This window comes from Procambarus clarkii, chromosome 5, assembly GCF_040958095.1.
Source record: "Procambarus clarkii isolate CNS0578487 chromosome 5, FALCON_Pclarkii_2.0, whole genome shotgun sequence".
Classification (NCBI taxonomy): Eukaryota; Metazoa; Arthropoda; class Malacostraca; order Decapoda; family Cambaridae; genus Procambarus; species Procambarus clarkii.
Window position 1 is genome coordinate 16,029,307 of NC_091154.1, and position 25,132 is coordinate 16,054,438.

At 38.8% G+C, this 25,132-nt stretch overlaps 1 protein-coding gene across 1 annotated transcript; it reads right to left on the reverse strand.

The window, feature by feature from the left end:
* Positions 1-23,296: 23,296 nt before the first annotated feature.
* On the reverse strand, positions 23,297-24,908 carry LOC123750215 (baculoviral IAP repeat-containing protein 8-like). Its single transcript, XM_045732336.2, has 2 exons — positions 24,678-24,908; positions 23,297-24,220 (listed from the first exon to the last, which is right to left on the reverse strand). Exons 1-2 carry the CDS (start codon positions 24,841-24,843, stop codon positions 23,355-23,357), a joined length of 1,032 nt encoding a protein of 343 aa, XP_045588292.2. The 5' UTR covers positions 24,844-24,908; the 3' UTR covers positions 23,297-23,354.
* Between the last annotated feature and the right edge of the window lie 224 nt (positions 24,909-25,132).

Genomic DNA, 25,132 nt, shown 5'->3' on the forward strand with positions numbered 1-25,132 from the left:
TACACTAACAGTAGAAGTCTAAGAAATAAAATTAACGAATTAAATGCTCTTGTCTGCACAGAAAAAATAGATATTATTGCACTTACCGAAACGTGGATGAATGTAGAAAATAGAGAACTATTAGCTGAATATCAAATATATGGATTTAAACTATTTCACACAGATAGATATATTAGACGAGGAGGTGGAGTAGCCATATATGTTAGGGACAATTTGAAATGTAGTCTCAAAGAGGGAATCAAAACAGAGCCACACACAGAAACTATTTGGATTGAATTAAACGAAAAAGCTAATAATATTATAATAGGAGTAATATATAGGCCACCAAATTTAGACAGAATGGAAGCAAAGCATCTATGGGATGAAATATCTAGAGCATCTAGATCTAACAGTATTTATGTCATGGGTGACTTTAATTTTAGCGGAATAAACTGGTTGAACAAAACAGGGAATAGTGAAGCAGAAGATTTTCTAGAATTAATTGACGATTGCTTTCTTACGCAACACATTAAGGAACCAACACGGGAAAATAATATTTTAGATTTAGTGTTAACTAACAGGGAAACGCAAATTAATGACATCGAAATAGGGAGTGAGCTAGGGAGCAGTGATCACAAAGAAATCAGATTTAGCATAGAATGGAATAGACCAGTAGGAGAAAATTCTGTTAAAGTGCCAGATTTTCGAAAAGCTGATTTTAATAGCCTAAGAAATTTTTTGGGTCAAATTGATTGGAAAGGCTTGGGTATGGGGTGTGGGCCGGTCTTGGAGCGAGACATGAACCCGGCGATAGGTGACTTAAATGGGGATTTCGATGTGGATTCAATATATAACTTATTTAAGAATATTCTAAACAAAGCACAGGAACGTAGTATACCATACAAATTGAATAGATCGTATACTAATGACCCAAAGTGGATAACAAAGAATTTGAAGAACCTTATAGGTAAAAAGAGAGCTTGGTACAAAAGGATTAAAAATGGGGAGGTCACTTTAGAACAGGAATTCGTACAACTGGTTAGAAATGTTAAAAAAGAGATAAGGAAAGCAAAAAGAAACTATGAAGTTCGCATAGCAGGGCAAGCAAAGACAAATCCTAAAGGGTTTTTTCAGTTGTATCGTACTAAGACTAGGGAAAGGATAGGTCCATTAAAAACTGAGACAGGTCAAATAACAGATAGTGATGAAGAGATGAGTAGTATTTTTAATAAATATTTTGTATCTGTATTTACTAAAGAGGAACTTAACAATATGCCTTCAGCCGAACAAGTCTATGTGGGTGGGGACGAGGACAGGTTGACGAGTTTAGCAGTTACCAGGGAGGATGTTCTTAAACAAATAGTAAAACTCAAACCAAACAAATCCCCAGGGCCGGATGAAGTGTTTGCTAGGGTGCTTAAAGAATGCAAAGAGGAGCTTTGTGACCCACTGTCAACCATATTTAATAAATCAATAGAGTCAGGCAGAGTGCCAGAGTTTTGGAAAGTTGCTAATGTGATACCAGTTTTTAAGAAAGGAGATAGATCACTTGCGTCTAACTATCGACCAATTAGCCTAACGTCTATTGTGGGAAAGTTACTCGAATCTATAATAGCAAATAAAATTCGTCTTCATCTTGAAAAACATAAATTAATAATTGAGTCGCAACATGGTTTTATAAATGGCCGTTCATGTTTAACAAATTTGTTATCTTTTTATTCTAGCATTGTTGAGGCAGTTGATAGTGGTAAGGATTGCGATGTTGTATACCTTGACTTTAGCAAAGCTTTTGATACAGTGCCACATGAAAGACTGATTAAAAAGATAGAGTCTCATGGTATTGGGGGTGCTATATTAAGCTGGATTAGGGCATGGCTATACCAAAGGAAACAGAGAGTTAGTATAAATGGAATCAAGTCAGAGTGGGAAAATGTTGTAAGTGGAGTGCCTCAAGGCTCTGTCCTGGGACCTCTGTTGTTTATAATATATATAAATGATTTAGATTCAGGTTTGAGTAGCAACATTTGCAAATTTGCCGATGATACGAAAATCGGTAGGGAAATTAATTCGGAGGAGGACTCACTATCACTTCAAGTTGATCTGGATAGGGTTTTGAAATGGTCAAAGGATTGGCAGATGCAGTTTAATGCTGATAAATGTAAAGTTCTGAGGTTAGGTAATGATGATAGAGTTACAAGATACGAGCTAGATGGTGTTGTGATTGCGAAGTCGGATTGCGAAAGGGATCTGGGAGTTATGATTAGTAAGAATTTAAAACAAAAGGATCAATGCATAAATGTTCGTAATAAGGCAAATCGGACACTTGGATTTATTAATCGCAGCGTTAGTAACAAGACACCTGGTGTGGTTCTCAAGCTATATCTTGCTCTAGTTAGGCCCCATTTAGATTATGCAGTTCAGTTTTGGTCGCCATATTATAGAATGGATATAAATTCACTTGAACGTGTCCAGCGTAGGATGACTAAGTTAATTCCCCAAATTAGAAATCTTTCATATGAAGAAAGATTAACAAAGCTTAAGTTGCATTCACTGGAAAGGCGAAGAGTTAGGGGTGACATGATAGAGGTTTACAAGTGGATGAATGGACATAACCGGGGGGATATTAATAGGGTATTAAAAGTATCAACACAGGACAGAACACGAAACAATGGGTATAAATTGGATAAGTTTAGATTTAGGAAAGACTTGGGTAAATACTGGTTCAGTAACAGGGTTGTTGATTTGTGGAACCAATTGCCGCGTAACATTGTGGAGGTGGTGTCCCTCGATTGTTTCAAGCACGGGTTGGACAAGTATATGAGTGGGATTGGGTGGTTATAGAATAGGAGCTGCCTCGTATGGGCCAATAGGCCTTCTGCAGTTACCTTTGTTCTTATGTTCTTATGTTCTTAAGTGTCGTGATCCTCTTAAAGCTTTTAAATATTCCTTGACGTATTCCAACCACTTTCAGTGATTCCCTTAATGTGCCTCAGTTTCTTAAAAACTTGAGACATAAACTTGAACAATTACACAAGTTTGCTAGTGCTAATTTACTGATCTCCCAACATAAGATGAAAGTACACTTTGACAAGAACACTAAAGTAAGAAAGTTTAATGTAGGAGACTTCGTTCTAGCCTATTTTCCTATCCCAACCTCTCCATTTAAAAGTAAATTTTAGAGAACCTTATTGCATCAAAGAATGCAAGAACAACAACAACTACATTCTAGAGACTCCGGACCGGCGTCGCAAGACACAACTTTGCCACGTCAACCTGCTCAAGAGTTATCAAGGTAATCCGCCACCACTGTTATTATCTCTATCTGTTTTTACCGAGAGGTATCCCAACAGTGATACATACCATGCTACCTCTCCATCCGAGTGTAAAAATAATATCGAGACCATGAAGACTAACAGTGAGATTTTAAAAGATCTTCCCAAATACCTTGAACATTCTAACAATAGTCCTCCTGGGATTAAACTGCTTTCTACCCATAAAAAACTGTTTCAAGACACTCTGCAGGAATGTAATTTAGTGCAACATGATATCCAGCTGCTTCCTGATACGATGCCCATCTGTCAACCTTACTACCGCATCAGTTTACAGAAGAGAGAAACCATGTTCGCAGATGTATAGTACCTCCTCAGCAATGGATTAGCTATACCTTGTGAGTCTCCTTGGGCTTTACCATGCATATTGGTTCAAAAACCATATGGCAAGGTAAGGCTGGGCACCGATTATAGGAAGTTATAAGCAGTTACCATCAAAGACTCTTAACCTTTACCTCGCATCGACGACATCTTAGATGCAATAGGTAACGCCACTTATTTGTCCCAAATAGATCTCTTAATTAAAGGGCCACTACCAAATCAAAGTTTCTGAGCGTGCTAAAGATATCTCAGCTTTTATCACTCCTTTTTGCCTTTTTAGGTATGAACGGTTACCTTTTGGACTTTGCAATGCCCCGGCTACATTCCAGCGAGCTGTCAACCTCGTCATTCAAGATCTTGACAACACCTATGCCTACCTGTACGACATCGTTGTAGCGACCAACTCGTGGGAAGAACATCTTGACCGACTACAACGACTGTTCTACAAGCTTCTCCAGGCTGGTCTCACCATTAATATGGGCAAGTCCACGTTTGCTAAAGGTAAAGTACAATACCTTAGTCATGTTATAGGCAGTAGAAGCTTAACACCTTTAGACATACATCTTCAAGTCATCCAAAAATATCCACAGCCCACTTCTCGTAAACAACTTATGAGATTCTTGGGACTAGCGTCCTACTATCGTAGGTTCTGCAAGAACTTCAGCATAGTTGCCTCACCTTTAATAAACATTACCAGCCCTAAAAGGAAATACATTTGGACCAACTCACAATCCATTGCCTTCGAACAATTGAAAACTTTGCTGTGTACTAACCCTATTCTCGCCTCTCCAGATGTGAAACAACCCTTCATCCTTAATGTTGATGTCAGCAGCACCAGCATTGGGGGTGTCTTGATGCAGCAGAGAAAGGGGGGAAGTCCTACCAGTCACCTACTACAGCTACAAGCTGAAGCCTCATCAACAAAACTACAGCACAATAGAGAAGGAGCTACTCGCCATCGTCCTATGCTTGCAACGATATGAACCTTACCTTCAAGAACACCACCCCATTGTAACAAACTAGGTTGTTGTAGGAATAATCCAGAATGGAGAGTGACTTGGTCCTCAGTGAGGTTGATTCATGTAAGGTTCAGGCAGCCGTCTCTTGGTCGTGGAATTGTCATAGGTCCTCCATATAACGCGAAAGTGAGGACCAAGTCACTCTCCTAAATCTGGGTATAAACTATCACGTTATGTCCAGACCAAGTGAGATGGCCCGGAAAGTGGAGTTGGAGATCCTGTTGGACGACATATTCGACCTCGAGACACAAAAGAAGGTCACCACCAAAGACACCTTAAAAAGAAGGTTTTGGTGGTTGATAGTGTTAAAAGCTTTACACAGGTCCACAAATAAGCCAGCAGGGAACTCATTTTTATCAAGAGCTGCATGTATCAAGTTAATTATACTAATAAGCGCATCGTTAGTGCCTTTTGGGGGCCTGAAGCCATATTGACAAATTATAAGTATATTGAGTTTGGCTAGATAAGAGACAAGCTGCTTGTAGATTAGTTTTCCAAATATTTTTGACAAGTTTGGCAGAATTGATATAGGTCTGAAGTTGTTGACATCAGTGGGATCACCACATAGGTGGACAGGGGTTACTCTCGCTTTCTTTTTGTAGAATATCTGAAAAGATTTGGAGTTCAAGTGACATGTTGAAGAGCAATGCAATGGCAGGAGCTTAAGATCTGGAGGCTTTTTTGTAAATCAGAGTTGGTATCTCCTCAAGGGCACTAGACTTGGTTTTAAGGGAAGGGATTATGTCAGTAACATCAGTGGAATTAGTAAGGCGATAGGTACAGAGACTTTAGATAGTTACCTGTAAGATAGTCCTGAATATTAGTACTGGAAGATGGAATATCATTTGTAAGGGATGACCCAATGGAAGAGAAGAACCTATTGAACTCAAAAGCAGTATCAGAGGCTGAAAGCTGACCATTGTTATTTGACAGGAGTATTGGTTTGTTATTTAAAATCTTCTTAGATCTAAATATTTGTTATATTGTGCTCCATGTTTTCTTAATGTTGCCCTTTGTGTGGGTAAATTTATCTTCGTAGTATTTAATTTTGGCTCTTCTAATTATTTTAGATAGCAATGATGAGTAATTCTCTGAAAATTCTTTGGAGACGATTCCTAATCTATACTTCTTCTCAATCTCATGTTTTTTTTTTAATGGATTTAAGTATCCCCTTTGTAAGCCAAGGATTGTTTAGCCTTTTAGTTGTGACTTCTTTCGTTAGCATAGGACAGTGGGTGTTATAAAGGCTGAGGGTTTTTTGTAGAAAAGATTGCACTGCTAGGTTGATGTCCACTATGTTCCCTAATTCGGATTCCCAGTTATATTAGGATATTAACAGCAACAGCTATAAAATTGCCTATAGCAGTTTCATTATGCAGCCTAAAGCTTATCTCCCTTGTCTCTAAAAGGTGGTTTGTTAATGTTGGTTAGGAGAAATGTGGGGTAATAGTCTGTAGTGCTGTCGATGATTATCCCTGAAGAGGAGAGGTTATGTTAGTCCAGATGTGTTCAAAAGCCGTGGCATTTCTATCAGTGATTCTAGTAGGTCTAGTAGATTAAGGGTATGAGGAAGCAGGAATTCATACAGTTGAGGAAACTAACTGCAGGAGAGTTATCAGGCTCGCAGAGGTCAACGTTAAAATCCCCAGAAATAATTCTTAAATTAAGTGGTTTTTGTTCAGTCTGTTCTCTAGTATTAGATTTCTAAGGTTAGAGTTAAATTCAGTCACATCAGTGTTAGGAATCCTGTAGACTGCTCCCACAGTCAGGACAGCCTCGCTACTCCGGAATCTGAAACAGGCAAATATATACTCTCCATAAGGGTCTCTAGATTTAATTACTTTTAAGCAAGTCAGTGCATGGTGGTAGTAAAGAGAAGTACCACCACCTCTTTGTATAGGACGACAGTTGTGAATAGCTGAGTAGTTAGGTATGTTGTAGAGTTGAGAAGTGTCCTCCCTTTAACCACGTTTCAGTAAACACAATAAAACAGAATTTGTTGTCAACTGTTTGAATCAGGGCATTAACATCATCAAAGTGTTTGCTTAGAGATCTTACATTCAAGTTAATTACAGAAACATTGTGATTACACGCTATAACATTGTTTACATCATATGCTGTATAATACCTACAATTTTGATCATTAAATTGATGATTGTCATAGATACTAGATAAGAGATTAAGGTCTGGGTCTATAATAGTTTGCATAAGAGGGCTGTTTTAGAGAAAAACCAAAAAAGACAATTAATAATAAAAGAACTAGCTATGAAAAAAATATAAAACTATACACAAAAATGAGGTAGGTTGCTTAAAGGTACTTTCAGGTACACTGAAGTTAATAATTTGCACTAATGATCAAAATTGCACAGACAATATATACAATATATACAGGAAGTATATATTGCACAGGCAATATATACATCAGTGATCTGCCTAATGTCTGTCACATGCTTAAACCTATATTATTTGGTTGATGATATTACCCCCTCATCCACTCTGACCCCAACCCACTCATATTAAATAATGTTGAAACAATGAATTAAAAAAGTTCACTTGTGGATGTCAACCAACAAACTCACACGAAACATGGAAAAGACCTACTACATCTTATTTGGAAGCAAATCAACAAATGCAATTTAGCCTCAGACCGACAATGTTAATATTAGCAGTAAAAATGATGGAAAGTTCCTTGGCCTATACTTAAGACAAGAGACTTAACTTCAGTAACCCCATATAAAATGTTACTAAAAAAGTTCTAAAACAGATGGTATACTCTCTAGGATCAGATATTATGTACCCTACTCTGCTTTCCTCTCACTCTATTATACCCCTATCTTACATATGGTTTCTGTGCATCGGGGTTCAACCTCTGTAAACTATCTCAAGCGATTATCACCCAGCAAAAATCTGCCATCAGGGCAATACACACAGTTCCCAGCTTAAATCCTTAAACACGCTAAACATAAATTCACTCCATTCATTCTCTTGTGTCAATTATATTTATAAAACCCTTTTCATAAGTGCAAACCCTGTTCTGAATTTCTTCCTGGACAGATGTAATGGAACACATACTCACCACGCCAGACATAAATATATCTTTGATATTCCCAAAGTCAAACTTAATCTGTGTAAACACTATATGCAAATATAGGAACTTAGTCTATGAAACTCACTCCCAAATGAATTGAAAAGCTGTACAACCTTTTCCTTATTCAAAAATAAAACCAAAAAGTACCTAATTTCATCTTCATAGTTTCCTACCCAGTGCTTTGACTCGCACAGTATCTATTGCTACTCAATTCCCCAATATATGTACCTAAGCCATATTTACCATTGTTATCTTTGATATCATCTGATATCGTGGCTGTTATATAGAGTGCATATTCTACTGCATTATTTCTTGAAATGATCCTCAAATCGTGCCACAATAAACCAATGTATTACCCTGAAATTTTTCAAATCAAACTCAAATTCAAATGTTTATTCAGGTAAAGTACATACATACAAGGGGTGATACAAATATTGATGAATTTATAGATAGAGTTAGTACATACAATGCCTAAAGCCACTATTACGCATAGAGTTTCGGGCAGAAGTTTTTTATCCTAATGTACCTAGTAATCCTTGTTCATTATAGTGTATTATTATTATTGTGTATTAATCTAATTTATTTATTTATTTATTTATTTATTTATTTATTTATTTATTTATGCATATACAAGAAGGTACATTGGGAATGTGAGGATACATAAAATGGTAATTACAGTCTTGCAAAGCCACTAGTAGGCGCAGCGTTTCGGGCAGGTCCTTAATCTAACAAAATTTTAAGTAGGTAAATAATTTCAAAATTTATATATAAAAAAAAATGGTAACAGTTACATGGCAAGAAAAAAAAAAGATGAGAGAAAATTGTAGGTACAGTATATTAAAGCACATAGGTAGCTAAGATTGATTGGAATGACAGCTTGAATGGTAGTTGACAAAAATTGGTAGGCACAATACAGCACATGGCTAGCACATAAAAGAAGACAGCAATGAACACAATGATAAGGTTGTTTGGGTTAAATACATAAAAATTAGGAGATTGGGTAACACTATAGGTACAGAGCAAATTTAAAGCTCAGTGTAGGAAACTAAGAAGATGAAATTAGGTACTTTTTGGTTTTGCTTTTAAATAAGGCAAAAGTTTTACAGTTTTTCAATTCACTAGGGAGTGAGTTCCATAGACTAGATCCCTTTATTTGCATAGAGTGTTTACACAGATTAAGTTTGACCCTGGGGATATCAAAGAGATATTTATTTCTGGTGTGGTGATAATGGGTCCTATTACATCTGTCCAGGGAGAGTTTCAGAGCATGGTTTGCATTTAAGAACAGGGTTTTGTAAATGTAGTTGACACAGGAGAATGTGTGGAGGGAGTTAATATTTAGCAAGTTTAGGGATTTAAACAAGGGAGCTGAGTGTTGTCTGAAAGCAGAGTTAGTTATTATTCTGATAGCAGATTTTTGCTGCGTGATGATGGGTTTAAGGTGGTTTGCAGTGGTAGACCCGCATGCACAGATACCATAATTAAGATAGGGGGTAGATTAGTGCATAATATAGTGAGAGGAGAGCAGAGTTGGAAACATAATATCTGATTTGGGAGAGTATACCAACTGTCTTAGAGACTTTCTTGGTAATGTGTTGAATGTGGGTGCTGAAGTTGAGTCTCTTGTCTAGTAATAGGCCAAGAAACTTGCCATCATTTTTATTACTGATGTTAATGGCTATCTGTAGCTGAATTGCATTTGATGATTTGCTTCCAAATAAGATGTAGTAAGTCTTGTTGATGTTTAAAGTTAGTTTGTTCGTTGACATCCATAAGTGGACTTTTTTTAATTCATTATTCACAACATTACTTAGTGTATGTGGGTTGAGGTAAACTGTGAGTCTGGTGGAAGATTACCATAGTTGGCGGTGGACGCTCAAGCATCGCCCATCGCCACGGATAAAGAAAACGATGGTTAGCGATCATTAAGTGGTACGCTTGAGTCTACCATAAAAGAAAATTAATTTTCTTAGTCACATTAAAATTAAAGGTTTTTAAATTAAATATTCGTAATTTTCTCCTGCTTAGAAAAAAAATAAAACATTACTTAAAGCTAATTGTAGAATCTAAATTTGAAAAAAACGTTAGGAAATGTTGTATTTACTTATTATATAATATATATTATAATATATGAGCCTGCAATACTTTATTACTCATGATAATTTTTAACTAAATTAGTGTCCATGCACCTATTATTGATGTATAGCAACGTATTTTGAAGGATATTTTAGATGCCCAATGGGCATAAAATACGAGAGACATTACCTGTCACGTAGGGTGATGTCGCAACGCCACACATCTTCAGTATTGATACTGGTAATGGCTCAAAAGGGCCACCACTTACCGGCTATTCATGCCCGTGCCACCATATGGGTTGCTTAATCTTCATCAATCAGTCGGGGATAAAAACTACACTCTACTATCTGTACTGACAGTAGGAGATAGTTGCTGTGGGGAAATGGTAGAGGCAGTCTGGCTCAGTGATAGACAATTGTGTACTAGGACTGACGATTATTAATTAGTGAGGATGATTTTCAAGTACAGATGAAACGAAAAAAAAAAGAGAAAAATTGCTGGGATCCACGAGAGAAAAAACCGGTGATGCAAACTCCCAGGAACTCTCAACAGGCAACCCTAACCAGCAGGACGCAAGAGACACAGATTAAGAGAAGAGGCAACCCTAACCAGCAGGACGCAAGAGACGCAGATTAAGAGAAGGAAGCGGCAACCCCTAACCAGCAGGACGCAAGAGACGCAGATTAATAAAAGAAAGAGGCAACCCTAACCAGCAGGACGCAAAAGACGCAGATTAATAGAAGGAAGAGGCAGCCCTAACCAGCAGGACGCAAGACACGCAGATTAATAAAAGGAAGAGGCAACCCTAACCAGCAGGACGCAAGAGACGCAGATTAATAGAAGGAAGCGGCTGTTGTTCCCTGCAACATGCCAACTGAACTTCCATCAAAAGGTGGAGTGGACGGTACGTCTCGCTAAGGAGTGTTTTGAATATGAACCACTATTCAAGGAGGGTCTTCACCAGCCCTACATAACAGGCAGAAAGATTCACTACAAACGACAAGGAAGTGTGCGAGGAACTCAATCAGAAATTCCAGGAAGTCTTCACCTCAGAGCAAGGAGAAGTCCTAGAGTTTTTTTCAACTTCATTACCTACTTTCCCTAATCTCGCCTTAACCGTCTCCGTTCCCTTCTCCCACACATTGTTCATATGGGCTGTCGTTAGCTTCCGACTGTTTCCTCTATGTTCCTGCTGCACAATCATTCCTTCCTTCGAGGATACATCTATCCTGCTTGTAGGACCCGTCCTGGAGTCTCTCAGATGAGGCTTCATGGGATAGGAACCATCATTGTGGCTGCCTCGACAATTACAACATGATGGGAAGATTTTTTTTTACTTTTTTTCAATCATGACTCTACACCCTCGCGAGTCGTGTTCCATACCACAATACCAACACCTGAGGGTCAAACTGGCATTTCCATGCCATATGTCCCCAACGAGAACACTTCATGCATAATATGGGCTCCTCAATGTATTTTGCAACTTTCCTGTAGCCTAGTCCTTGCACAAAAATTCTTTCCGGTGCCTCACCCTTTACCAAGGCAACAACCTGGCTTTGTTTTTCACCACGAACACTGTTCCTCTTTGTCCAAACAACACTATCATTGTTAAGAAGAAGATAATCAGGATACAAATAAGTTGGATACTTAAAAACTATGATCTTGGTGTGCATCATACCTTCTTCCGGAGTAACCATCACAACATTCTCGAACCCAACTGTCGTTAGGTGTTCCACGGCCTTTTCTGTCCCAACAGTACTCACCTAATTGTGCTTGCGGGGGTTGAGCTCTGGCTCTTTGGTCCCGCCTCTCAACCGTCAATCAACTTTGATTGATTGTTGCCGCCGAAGGCGGCTAGTTTATTGTGCACCCCATACTCATCCTGTGAGCGGTAGCGCAAAAGCATTACAGAGGGCACAAAAGGTCTTTATCAGACCTCATCTTAGATTATTACATAAACAATTTCTTCAATCCTTCACACCTTATAGATACAATGTCAGCTAGTTACAGAGAGAGTGCTATTACAAGAGCTACATATTTACAGTAAGTCATCATACATTAATGGTAGGTCTTGTCGTTAATACATAATAGTTTGGCCAATGGGGATATTACAGAGTCATAGGGGAGCTTCTGTTTATTATTAGTCCTCACAATACACTACTTGTTTCTGAATCTCATATGTCGTTCATCTACTGGAAGCAAAATGTGGGTACAGTGCAAGGATTTCAGGTAATTTATCCATGGTAATAAGATAGGTTGCCATATCATACAGAGTGAGCTTAGATTTATCTCTAAAAGGCTCAATTTTACAACAATCCAAGATATAGTGTTCGAGTGTGTCCCTGCCTATGTCCACACACTTTACACTTTACTTCATCTAGATCCCTATACACGCCGAACTGCCAGAGATACTTGTAGCCAAGTCTTATACGAGCTGTGACAACATCTGTTAGTCTACTGACTTTGTTACTTGCCCCATACACATGTTTTACTTCACACATTTCATTGTGATGAACAATGGACCTACTAGTTCCAGTTTGCACTGTTCTACTTTTTTCAAATCCATCTAGGAGTTCTCGTCTAATCAATCAACTGATGTACAGATTCCTGAGCCTACTGGGCTCTGTCATATCTACATTTGAAACTGTGTATGGAGTCAGCCTCCACCACATCACTTCCGAGTGCATTCCATTTACTAACTACTCTGACATTGAAAAAGTTCTTTCTAATGTCTCTGTGGCTCATTTGGGTACTCAGCTTCCACCTGTTTCCCCTTATGTGTGTGACACCTATGTTAAATAATCCATCCTTGTCTACCCTGTCAGTTCCCCTGAGAATTTTGTATGTGGTGATCATGTCTCTCTTAGCTCTTCTGTCTTGCAGCGACGTGAGGTGCAGTTCACGTAGTCTGTCCTAATAACTCATGCCTCTTAGTTCTGGGACTAGCCTAGTGGCATACCTCTGAACTTTTTCCAGCTTCGTCTTGAGTTTGACTAGATACGTACTCCATGCTGGGGCTGCATACTCCAGGATTGGCCTTACATATGTGGTATATAAGGTTTTGAAGGATTCCTTACACAGGTTTCTGAAAGCAGTTCTGATGTTAGCCAGCCTCGCATTGGCCGCTGATGTTATTCTTTAGATGTGGGCTTCGGGAGACAGGTTTGGCGTGATATCAACTCCCAGATCTTTCTCTCTGCCCGTTTCGTGAAGGACTTCATCTCCCATTCGGTATCCAGTGACTGGCCTCCTAGTTCCTCCTCCGAGTTTCATTACCTTACATTTACTTGGGTTGAGCTTTCGTAGCCATCTGACGGATCATTACTTCAGTTTGTCTAGGTCATCTTGTAGCCTCATGCTATCCTCCTCTGTCCTGATCCTCCTTATAATATTTGCATCATCAGCAAACACCGAGAGGAACGAGTCAATTCGTTCTAGGAGATCATTTACGTATATCAGAAACAGTATAGGTCCAAGGACTGATCCCTGTGGGACTCCACTGGTGACTCCCCGCAACTCCGAGACCTCACCCCTCACGGTGACTCGCTGTGTCCTGTTGCTTAGGTACTCTCTTATCCAGTGGAGTACCTTTCCTTTCACTCCTGCCTGCATCTCCAGTTTGTGCACTAGTCTTTTATGTGGTACTGTGTCAAAAGCTTTCTGGCAGTCCAGAAATATGCAGTCTGCCCAGCTCTCTCTCTCTCTTGCCTGATTTTTATTGCCTGGTCATCAAACTCAATTAATCCTGTTAGGCATGATTTGCCATATCTGAACCCATGCTGATGTTGTGTTACAAAGTTCTTCCGCTCCAGATGTTACACTAGCTTTATTCGCACAATATTTTCCATCATCTTGCATGGAATGCAAGTTAGGGACACTGGCCTGTAGTTCAGTGCCTCCTGCCTATCCCCCTTCTTGTATATTGGGACTACATTAGCCGTCTTCCAAATTTTTGGCAGTTCACCTGTTACCAGTGACTTGTTGTTCACCATGGAGAGTGGTAGGCACAGCTTCTGCTCCTTCCTTCAGAATCCATGGCGAGATTCTATCCGGGCCTATAGCCTTTGTCACGTCCAAATCTAGCAGATGCTGCCTCACCTCCCCACTGGTAATCACAAACTCCTCTAGTGGTGTCTGGTTTGATGTTCCCTCCCTTATCTCTAGGACTTCTCCTTGCTCTGAGGTGAAGACTTCCTGGAATTTCTGATTGAATTCCTCGCACATTTCCTTGTCGTTTGTAGTGAATCTTTCTGCCTGTTATGTAGAGCTGGTGAAGACCCTCCTTGAATAGTGGTTCATATTCAAAACACTCCTTAGCCCGACGTACCGTCCACTCCAGCTTTTGATGGAAGTTCAATAACAAACTCTGCTTTCAGACAACACACAACTCCCTGTTTAAATCTCTAAACATGTTTAACATAACACTCCATTCATTCTCTTGTGTCAATTATATTTATAAAACCCTTTTCATAAGTGCAAACCCTGTTCTGAAACTCTTCCTGGACAGATGTAACAGAATACTTACTCACCGTAGAAGACATAAATATCTCTATATTATTCCCATAGTCAAACTTAATCTGAGTAAAAACTCTATTCAAATATAGGAACCTAGTCAATGGAACTCACTCCCTAATGAATTAAAAAGCTGTCCAACTTTTTCCTTATTCAAAAATAAAACCAAAAAGTACCTAATTTCATCTTCACAGTTTCCTACCCAGTGCTTTGACTCGCACTGTATCTAATGCTACTCAATCCCCCAATATATGTACCTAAGCCATATTACTTTACCATTGTTATCTTTGATTTCGTCTGATATCATGGTTGCTATATTGAGTGCATATTCTACTCCATTATTCCTTGAAATGATCCTCAAATTGTGCTACAGTGAACCTTTGTATTACCCTGAAATTTTATCCTAATATACTTAGTAATCCTTGTTCATCATAGTGTATTGTAATTATAGTGTATTGCTATTATTGTGTATAAATCTAATCTTTGTTTATTGTGTCAAAACTTCTTACAATGTATCTGTAAACACTTTTTTTTAAATTTTACTGTAATTTACCTACTTAAAATTACCTGTACCTGTAAAGTAAAGCTGAGTGTACATGTAAAAAAAATTTGTAAATTTTACTGTAAATTATCTACTTAAAATTATCTGTTAGTTTAAGGACTTGCCCGAAATGCTATGCGTGCTAGGCTTTACAAGAATGTAAAATTATCATCATTACTACGTTCTCTCTTAACCCCCAATTACCTTCATGTATATAAATAAGTAAATAAATAAATAAATTCTCACCGGTGACGCTGTACCTTTGTTCAGGGCCGAGAGTAACTCAGTCTCAGTTAATAGTAGCACGTTGCATATGTCTTGCTTGTGAAATATCAAATCAATGAACATTTCTCTATCGCCGTATCCAGCATTTAAACATAAACTGTGAGTCTGGTGGAAGATTACCAAAGTTGGCGGTGGACGCCCAAGCATCGCCACGGATAAAGAAAACGATGGTAAGCGATCATTAACGTGGTACGCTTGAGTCTGCCATGAAAGGAGACTTCATTTTCTTAGTCAAATTTGAATTTAAAGTTTTTAAATCAAATATTCGAAATTTTCTTTTCATAGAAAAGAAATAAAAATCTTTACTTATAACTTATTGTACAATCTAAATATGGAAAGAGATTTATGAATATTTTTTTAATAATTATTAGGTAAAAATATTATAATAAATGAGACTACAATACTTTATTATACTTTACAATTTTTAATAAAATCATTGCCCAAACTCTTGACCTTTAAATTGCAAAAATATGAATAAAATATATTTTGGATGCCCAATGGGCATAAAAGCTACACATTACTCTGTGCAAACAGTAAGAGAGATATTTGTGGTGAGGAAATGGTAGAGTCGGTCTGCCTCAGTGATAGATAATTGTGCGCTAGGACTGTCGATTATTAGAGTAAGTTATTATTATTATTAACATCTTTGTTCACAAAATTAATTACAATTTTGCCTAATCTGAGGATTTTGATAGTCTTATTAAAGTGAGGAAAATGCTGGTATTCACTGTCACGCAGGACAGAGGGTAATACATAAGACAATAGGTCTAAACAGTAGACGGAAGCACATATATATCATGGTTACAATCAATGTTTTAATGTATGAATATGTGAAAACAACTTTCTATTGTGCACTGCCACACAATAGCAGGGATGGGTTCATAAGTGATGTAGCTTAGAAGTAATATAAATAAAAATTGTTCCTCATTCTTTAAAATGGACAAGCAAATTTTGGATAAATTGTTAGGATGTCGTCCAGAACACCTGAGTCAATAAAATAGTTACACAGTTGGTGGCACAAGAGGCCAGGAGGTCTAAAGTCCTTTACGGTTTCACATTCAACAATATAGTGTTCTAGTGAATGCATTAAAGGTTTATCACAGAGTTTACAATCTGAATATTCTGGTAGTGGCTCAGCCTCACTAACCTGCCAGATGTGTCTATAGCCAAGGCGAATTCGCGCAATGACTACATCACATTGCCTGGTCCGGTTACTGTGCTGACCATACAAATACCTATTATTACAAAACTTGTCATAACTTTTAATACTGCAGCTTTCAGGTCTCTGAGCATTTCTTAGTTCTTCTAAATCTGAATTAATTTCCTTAATTTGTATGTTTCTAATAATTGCATTAGATAGTCCAAAGTCATAATCAATGTTTTCTTTCCTGCAAGCCTCATTGGCCAATCGATCTACAACGTCATGTTTTCCAGCTCCAACATGGGATGGGATCCACACAAATTTTATAAAAGAGTTATTATCATTGGCAAAAATTACATTCCATTTAATATTACAAACTACTTCAGACATACATTGTGAATTTAAGGACTACAGAGCACTTTTAGAGTAACAAAAAATAACTCCACCACCATTGAGCTTAAGGTATTCAGTGGCTAGATAAATGCCCAGTAGCTCGATCTGTGTCGTGCTTGCCCAGTTGTTCAAATTCTGTGTGCTAGACATGATCATTTATTTCCCTTTATACACTGCACATGCACAATCTGTTCTACCAGTGCCTAACTGCACAGAACCATCAGTAAAGGCATAGGATTCAGTCGGTTTGAGAATTTGAAGATAACTGTCAATAGCTTATAATGTTATACATCTCAAAATGTCAGTGTTATACATTTGTTTTACACTGATGGGGGTATAATGCAGAGAGACCTCCACATCTTTCCAAGGTGGAATATAGTGAACAGTTTTATCAGGGTTAAGAGACACATTCAGTTTCAGAAGATTATAGGCACAAACAACTGAGCCACACACTGTAAGGAGCTTTTTGCGGCGGATTGAGGGAATAGTCAGAATTGTTTAGAATGGATCTCAATTTAATTTGAATAGAGCTGGGGGGACCATCATTTTTCAAAGTTTTGGCGCAAAACATAGTACTAAGTAGAATATTCTTTCGTAAATGGAAGGTAAGTTTAGTTCCTTTCTCATGTTAATAATTCTGACAGTTCTAAGACAACCCAGGATGATGCGCATGGCATCATTCTGTACTACATCTAGGCCTTGTAACTGTTTAGGAGAAAAATGAAGAAGATGCAAGGCATAATAACAACATATCGTATAAAGGCAATATAAAAACTACGAACATATTTTATGTTAATGCCAAATCCTTTGCCAACAAGAGTTTTGATAGGTTTAAGACGCTCAACTAGTTTTCATGCGCAGGTTGCTGATGAGGTTTGTATCATTAACCTCGACTCCAAGATATTTATAAGACTCGCAAGTCTCCACGGGCACTCCATTAATAGTATAGTTAACATGAAGAGAATGGGGAATAAGAACCCTTCTTTTATCAACAGAGATTATGAGGCCGCATTCTACTACTTTCTTAGAGAATGCATCAAGTAACACTTGTTGAATTGGTTTACTGTGTGCCATAATACAAATATCATCAGCATAACATATAACAGTTTCCATAGGTTGTACAGATATGTCATGGATAAGTTTGTGCATAAGTATATTGAAGAGCATAGGGCTTAGGACACCACCTTGAGGTGGGCCTAGTTCGAATGCATCTGTTCTTGTACTTTTAACTCCTTTAAATCGGACACTTGCACGCCTGTTGGATAGGTAGCTCTTTATCCAACTCAGAAGATTACCTTTGATTCCAAAATCAGCAAGTTGCTCTAATATTATTTCGCTATTCGCTACATCGAAAGCTGACTTTAGGTCAATAAAGGCTGCCTGTGTCCCATCCTGGGAGTTTACAAAATATTCAGCAAAGCATGTTTGTGTGCTACACTTGGGCATAAATTCATATAGGTTAGGAGCCAGGTTTTCTTTGACCTGAAACATGACACGATTGAGAACAATTCTCTCCAAGACTTTGCACATGCAAGATGTAAGGGAAATGGGTCTGAGTTTTTGAGAGTTAGGTTTAGGAATTGGTATTATGAGACTTTGTGTCTATTTCTTTGGCAAGATACCTTGTGAGAGACTCATTTGATAGAGGTCAAGCAGAGGGTAGCTAAGGACATCATTCAGTAAGCTCAAGGTGTTATAAGTTATACCATCCTCACCAGGAGCAGTTTGTTTAGGTTTTCCTAATGCTGATGTTAATTCAAAGGGGGTTATAGCAAACTGATCTGTTAAATCTGGTGAGGAGCGTGCTATTTCAATATTAAAGTTTCTGTTAATATTGGCGTGATTTAAATGCTTCTGTATATCTGGGGGTAAGGAAGAAATTTGTGAGACACTAGACCATTGAGCTAGGAGCATGTCAGCATATTCTGCAGGAGTATGATGAAGCTAAACTGGGGCTGAAAGTTTGGTAATATTTTTAATAGTGTTCCACATTTCCGGTAATGTTGTAGTTCTATTGATACCTTGCAGGAATTGTTCCCAATATGTGTCCTTAACTTGACCCTTAAGCTCGCGAAAATCTCTATTGGCATTAAGGAATGCAAGTAAATTGTCAGCTGCTTTGTATCGTTTATAAGAGTCAGCAGCTGAAGCACTTTAGCTCGCTCTGCAATAATGATAGGATCCTCTGTCCATGAGGAAGAACGTGTGTTCTTTTTTTTCCTTGATTTAACCCAGGTATCATAATAACTGGTAATGATACTGACAAGATCATTGTAAAAGTGGTCCACTGATACAGGTGTATACCCAGTGTACCACTTATGTACATAGTAGTGAATAAGGAGACAGATTGAGGTAAAAAAATTTCAGACACGGTTGGGCACTTCCATGCCGACTTGACCCTGTTGGGCCAGATCGTTCATTCCTCTTGTTTGGGTGGTTAGGTTAGGGCACAGTCAGCGCGCTCCTGGCTGGCTGGCGGTGGTCGGGTGGTGGTCCCCCCTGGGGTCCCGGGGGGACCACCACCAATGGTGTACCTGAGGAACTGGTGCCCTATCCTAACCTGTTTTTTTGCACGATTCGTCTCGAGCTTTTAAGATGAGTCTAGGGCCTCAATGAGGGGGTCTCTACTTATGAGAGGTACCGAGGATGAATGTTCAATAGTTGGAAACCAAAAAATACACTGGTGAAAGGCATATAAACGTTTTTGGAGTATTTTAATGGCATGAGCAAAAATGGACGATTTGTCCCGGGGGTGTTACGAGAGTACTACGGTATCAATTTGGGGGTCCTTACTTTTGAATGGATCAGAGGGTGAATGTTCAATAGATTCAAACCAAGAAACGCAGTTGAAAGCGAATATAGAAGTTTTTGGAGTACTTTAATGAGGCTATGACTGAATAGTATAGGGAGTCCTTGGACACAGCTCCATTTTCTGTAATGGTCAGAGGTGGATTACCCCAGTGGGGGTCAAGCATACAAGGGGGGGGGTCAAGATTCCTTACAAAGACCAAGTTTGGATATATAGGTGTAGTAAGCCTTATCTTGAATTTGCATGATACTGTGGGGTACATTGACATGAAGGGCGAGTCATAGGACAGGATCTGCATGTAAGATGGGTCATATTGGGGTTAAGATAGCTTTAAAGAGTCCTGTGTGCTTGATAGTGGGGAAATGTTCAGTCAATAATTCTCGTGTTTTGAATCTGAATGAGGGGTCCTAGTTTGCGTTCTAGTCGTAAAATGAGTTCCTTAGTATATTTGCTATGGAAAATGAGCTTTCAGTACTCTATATAATTTGAAATGAGGTCAAGAAAGACATGTTTATGTGCGGGAAGAGTCAGGTTGGAAACTGTTTATTTCAGTCATCCCCCCTTGGCTTTGCCCCGTTTTCTGTAGCTAAAGTAAAGATTCCATTTTCTGTGGTATTCAGTTGAATACTGGTGAAAAAGGCTTACTTGCATTTGTATGGTTCTAACCTGTTTATAGATATATTTTTCGGGCCTCAAATTAGATTTTAATATGAAAAATAGCATCAAATGTATGTCTATCTTTTGTAATAAACGTTACAAGCATTAACAATACCTGTGATATTTCATAGCATACGAAAAGAAGTTTAAATAGTGGGGCCTCAGCCATATTGTGTTGGGTTTGACACTTCTAACATTAATTTGACACTCTTAAATATACTATACCTGGTTGATACCTGGTTGATGGGGTTCTGGGAGTAGTTCTACTCCCCAAGCCCGGCCCGAGGCCAGGCTCGACTTGTGAGAGTTTGGTCCACCAGGCTGTTGCTTGGAGCGGCCCGCAGGCCCACATACCCACCACAGCCCGGTTGGTCCGGCACTCCTTGGAGGAATAAATCTAGTTTCCTCTTGAAAATGTCCACGGTTGTTCCGGCAATATTTCTTATGCTTGCTGGGAGGACGTTGAACAACCGCGGACCTCTGATGTTTATACAGTGTTCTCTGATTGTGCCTATGGCACCTCTGCTCTTCATTGGTTCTATTCTACATTTTCTTCCATGTCGTTCACTCCAGTACGTTGTTATTTTACTGTGTAGATTTGGTACTTGGCCCTCCAGTATCTTCCAGGTGTATATTATTTGATATCTCTCTCGTCTTCTTTCTAGTGAGTACATTTGGAGGGCTTTGAGACGATCCCAATAATTTAGGTGCTTTATTGCGTCTATGCGTGCCGTATATGTTCTCTGTATTCCCTCTATTTCAGCAATCTCTCCTGCTTTGAAGGGGGAAGTGAGTACTGAGCAGTACTCAAGACGGGACAACACAAGTGCCTTGAAGAGTACAACCATTGTGATGGGATCCCTGGATTTGAAAGTTCTCGTAATCCATCCTATCATTTTTCTGGCTGTCGCAATATTTGCTTGGTTATGCTCCTTAAACGTTAGGTCGTCCGACATTATTATTCCCAAATCCTTTACATGCTGTTTTCCTACTATGGGTACATTTGATTGTGTTTTGTACTCTGTATTATGTTTAAGGTCCTCATTTTTACCGTACCTGGAATTTATCACTGTTAAACATCATGTTATTTTCTGATGCCCAGTCGAAAACTTTATTAATATCAGCTTGAAGTTTTTCAATGTCCTCAGCCGAGGTAATTTTCATACTGATTTTTGTGTCATCTGCAAAGGATGATACGAAGCTGTGACTTGTATTTTTGTCTATATCTGATATGAGAATAAGGAAAAGCAGTGGTGCAAGGACTGTACCCTGAGGTACAGAGCTTTTCACTGCACTTGGACTAGATTTTATATGGTTGACAGTTACTCGCTGAGTCCTGTTTGACAGAAAACTGAGTATCCAGCGTCCTACTTTACCGGTTATTCCCATTGACTTCATTTTGTGTGCTATCACGCCATGGTCACATTTATCGAAGGCCTTTGCGAAGTCCGTGTATATCACATCAGCATTCTGTTTCTCTTCTAATGCCTCAGTGACTTTGTCGTAGTGCTCAAGTAGCTGTGAGAGGCACGATCTTCCCGCTCGAAATCCATGTTGGCCTGGGTTGTGAAGGTCATTGGTCTCCATGAAATTGGTGACCTGACTCCTAATCACTCTCTCAAATACTTTTATGATGTGCGATGTTAGTGCAACTGGTCTATAATTTTTTGCCAATGCTTTGCTCCCTCCCTTGTGTATAAAGGAAAGTAGTTGAGTGGTATTCTGTATTAAATTTCATTTTTTAACATCATAACAGTTTTCAGCTATTGTGGTGGGGGCCCAATAACTTCATATAGCGCAACGACTGGCGCTATCTGTACTTAGTCCCCCCTAAACTTAAAACAGTTGCACAATCTTACTTAAACACATTGCTAAACTCTTAAACACAAACAAAAACTCAATTTTTAACTTACACAAATAAACCCAGGGCTTTCACATTCGCGCAAAATACTTAGTCCCCCCTAAACTTGAACACTCACAATCTTACGGTGCTTTAATTTCCAAAGCCTTCCAAACCTGCACTGGGTCCTGCCCTGCTGACTGCGGCTGGATGGATTACAATTGAGCCAAAAACAGTTGGTCAGGGCGAGATACGGCCTCATTTTTAGAGACATTTACTATAGCAAAAGCTTGAACGTCGAGAACTGAATGCGGGCCTGCACGAGAGTTGTTCTTGGCACTCAAATGTTTAGAGATTAAAATACATAGAATCTGCAAGAGCCCACCCTAAGTCGCTCACGCGGCCAATAGACATGTTTTTCGCCCAAATGTATTTATTTAAAATAATACGTCAGACAGAAAGAGTTTCGCATTGCTATTATATTTACCTTATAAAGCCTCTTTATAAAAATGAAATGCCACTGCGTATTATGATTGTTTGATAATAAATATTGCATAAATACTTACACGATTTCATAAACAAAAAAAAACTTTTAATGAGCCATGGTTGGAAGGCTTTATCATTACCATAATTACAAACTTTTAAAACTAACTAAAAATATATGTCTCATAGAGGAAGATTTATTCTTCAGGATATATATTATTTATTAATTAAGAGTTTCATTCTGTATAAAAAATGAAAGTTGCCAATATTTTCAAAGCTCTGGCCACTAATTTTTTATAAAGGTTTTCCAAGGGAGTAAATCTTGCTTCCTCTCTTTCTCCCAAATGTTTCCTCATTTGCACAGGAGCAGAGCAACCTTTGTGCGGGCCCTGGTTCAGTTCCCCAACGTCCGAGCTAATGGACATTACAAATTTCACTAAATGATGCAGTATCTTAGCTGTCTCTCTAATTATAAAGGTGTTAATCTTTTTTTTTTAACCTTTGAGTGCTAGGTCTCAAAAAGGTTCTTTACCTCAGAAAGAAAGAGAGAGAGAGAGAGAGAGAGATTCTATTTTTGTCCATATTCGAGCGGAATGTTGAGCAACCTTCGTGCAGGACCCGGTTCAGTTCCCCAACGTCCGAGCTATTGCACATAGCAAATTTCTCTAAATGGGGCAGTATCTCGCCCCCACCCCCCGGATCAATGATTTTAGGGCAGTAAATAAGCAATTGCAATCTAATCCCCCCCCCCCCCAAAAAAAAATACTGTTCATGAAAATGTGAGCTTATTTATACTAATTTATGAATATAAAAAAACAACTCGACATTTGTACAATTTTTATTTACATAAATAAATTAGTCTCTATGCCTTTTTTGTCTTCTTAGGAAATAATCGGTCGAAGGACATGCGAAATGGTGCGTCTGCAAATGGGGCAGTTTCTCATAGATACAAGACAATTACTGCATGTTACCATATGTCTGCAGGGCAGCAGTACGACACTCAACGCATTGTTAAAGCACACCTTACACAAAATATCAGCAGCCCAAGACGTTGGCGTAGATGTGTTCATCACAGTTTCAACATGGGATGTCGCATCAAAGTCTGTGGCCTCTTCGCCAGTTTCAACATCCATTTCATTAGCGACTATAGTCGTCTCTTCCGCCTCTGTTTCAACAGGAGAAGGCAAAGCCCGCAAACCAAGATTAGTGCTCATGAACCCGCTCATTGATCCAACAACGTCGACATCCATTTCATTAGCTGTGGCGACTGTTTCCATGTCAGAGGGCCCGGATTGCCATTCCAGATTCGCAGGCTCTACCCTACCTTCCACATCCTCATGATGAATTCCCCTTAAACCCATTTCGGCTTTAGTGCTCTCTTGCATATACCACAACATTAATTCTATACATCTGGCCTCAGTAACAAACGGTAATAAATCTTTGGTGCTTTTGAGATATAGCCTTAAGGCAGGTCTCACACAGACATCAGGAAATCCAAAATGTTCAATTAATGCTGGGAAAAAACCCAAACCTTCCATCAGACCAGTTAAAAGATGTTCATCTATGGGTTTTATAGTTCGACGCTGCGAAGATTCTCTAGCATTCTTAATGAACTGTGCATCCTTTTTAATGTTGACAAAGGTGCACTCAGGATACCATTGCGCGTGCAGTGTCCAAGGGTCGTCAGCGGGTTCCCAATTACGAAAACCATTCCCACAGAAAAAGCAGCGCATGTGGTCACTTAGGCCTGTAAATTTAAGAAAAAAAAATATTCCCATTCATTATTATTATTATAGCTCACATCCGGCAATGTTGTAATACAAAAACACACAAACGCGCGCACACACACACACACACACACACACACACACACACACACACACACACACACACACACACACACACTTCCCGGGACCAAAGAGCCAGAGCTCCACCCCCGCAAGCACAATTGGGGGAGTAAACACACTTTTTTTTCAGATATATATACAAGAGTTGTTACATTCTTGTACGGCCTAGCATTTCGGGCAGGTCCCTAGAATACGATCCCCACCTCGAAGAATCGTTTTTTACAACCAAGTACCCATTTTACTGTTGAGTTAAACAGAGGCTACAGTTAAGGATTTGCGCCCAGTAAATCCTCCCCGGCCAGGAGGATACACACGCACACACTAAAAATAACAAAAACTCCAACAATATTTGTTTACCACAGAAGAAAAATCCTGATTCTGCCAATTCGTGAGATGTTTGCTTGACACAACCAGTCCAGCTGAGGTCGAATGTTTCCAAACGCTGTTTGTATGTTGCCAAGCCTGGATATCTAGGTTTAGCGTATGGAATTACCCCCAGAACCTGCAAATCATCTCCAGTCATTTTAGTTTCTTCCTCGCGGGGTGGGGTCTCTAAAAAAACAAAGATGTTCCATCACATATATGCATAAGACACAGGTTCTAAGTCAATTCTTTCAAAAACAAAAAAAAATAAAGAAAAATTATTTGAAAAGACTTACTGCGTTTATACTTATTTTTTTTTTTGTCCTCCCTCCACATCGCCAATACTAATTATTCACAGATAAACTAGTAAATTATATTTATACAATATACTCACGATCAGATGTTGCTATATTCTTTGGTTCGAATAGGGGTGAAAAGAAATCCAGCCC

Excerpts from the sequence above, each read along its gene's own strand:
- LOC123750215 (XM_045732336.2), bottom strand. The coding sequence starts at position 24,843 with ATGACTGGAGATGATTTGCAGGTTCTGGGGGTAATTCCATACGCTAAA. Across the intron at positions 24,221-24,677 it reads ATCAGGATTTTTCTTCTGTG|GCCTAAGTGACCACATGCGC; the intron begins GTAAACAAATAT and ends TTAAATTTACAG.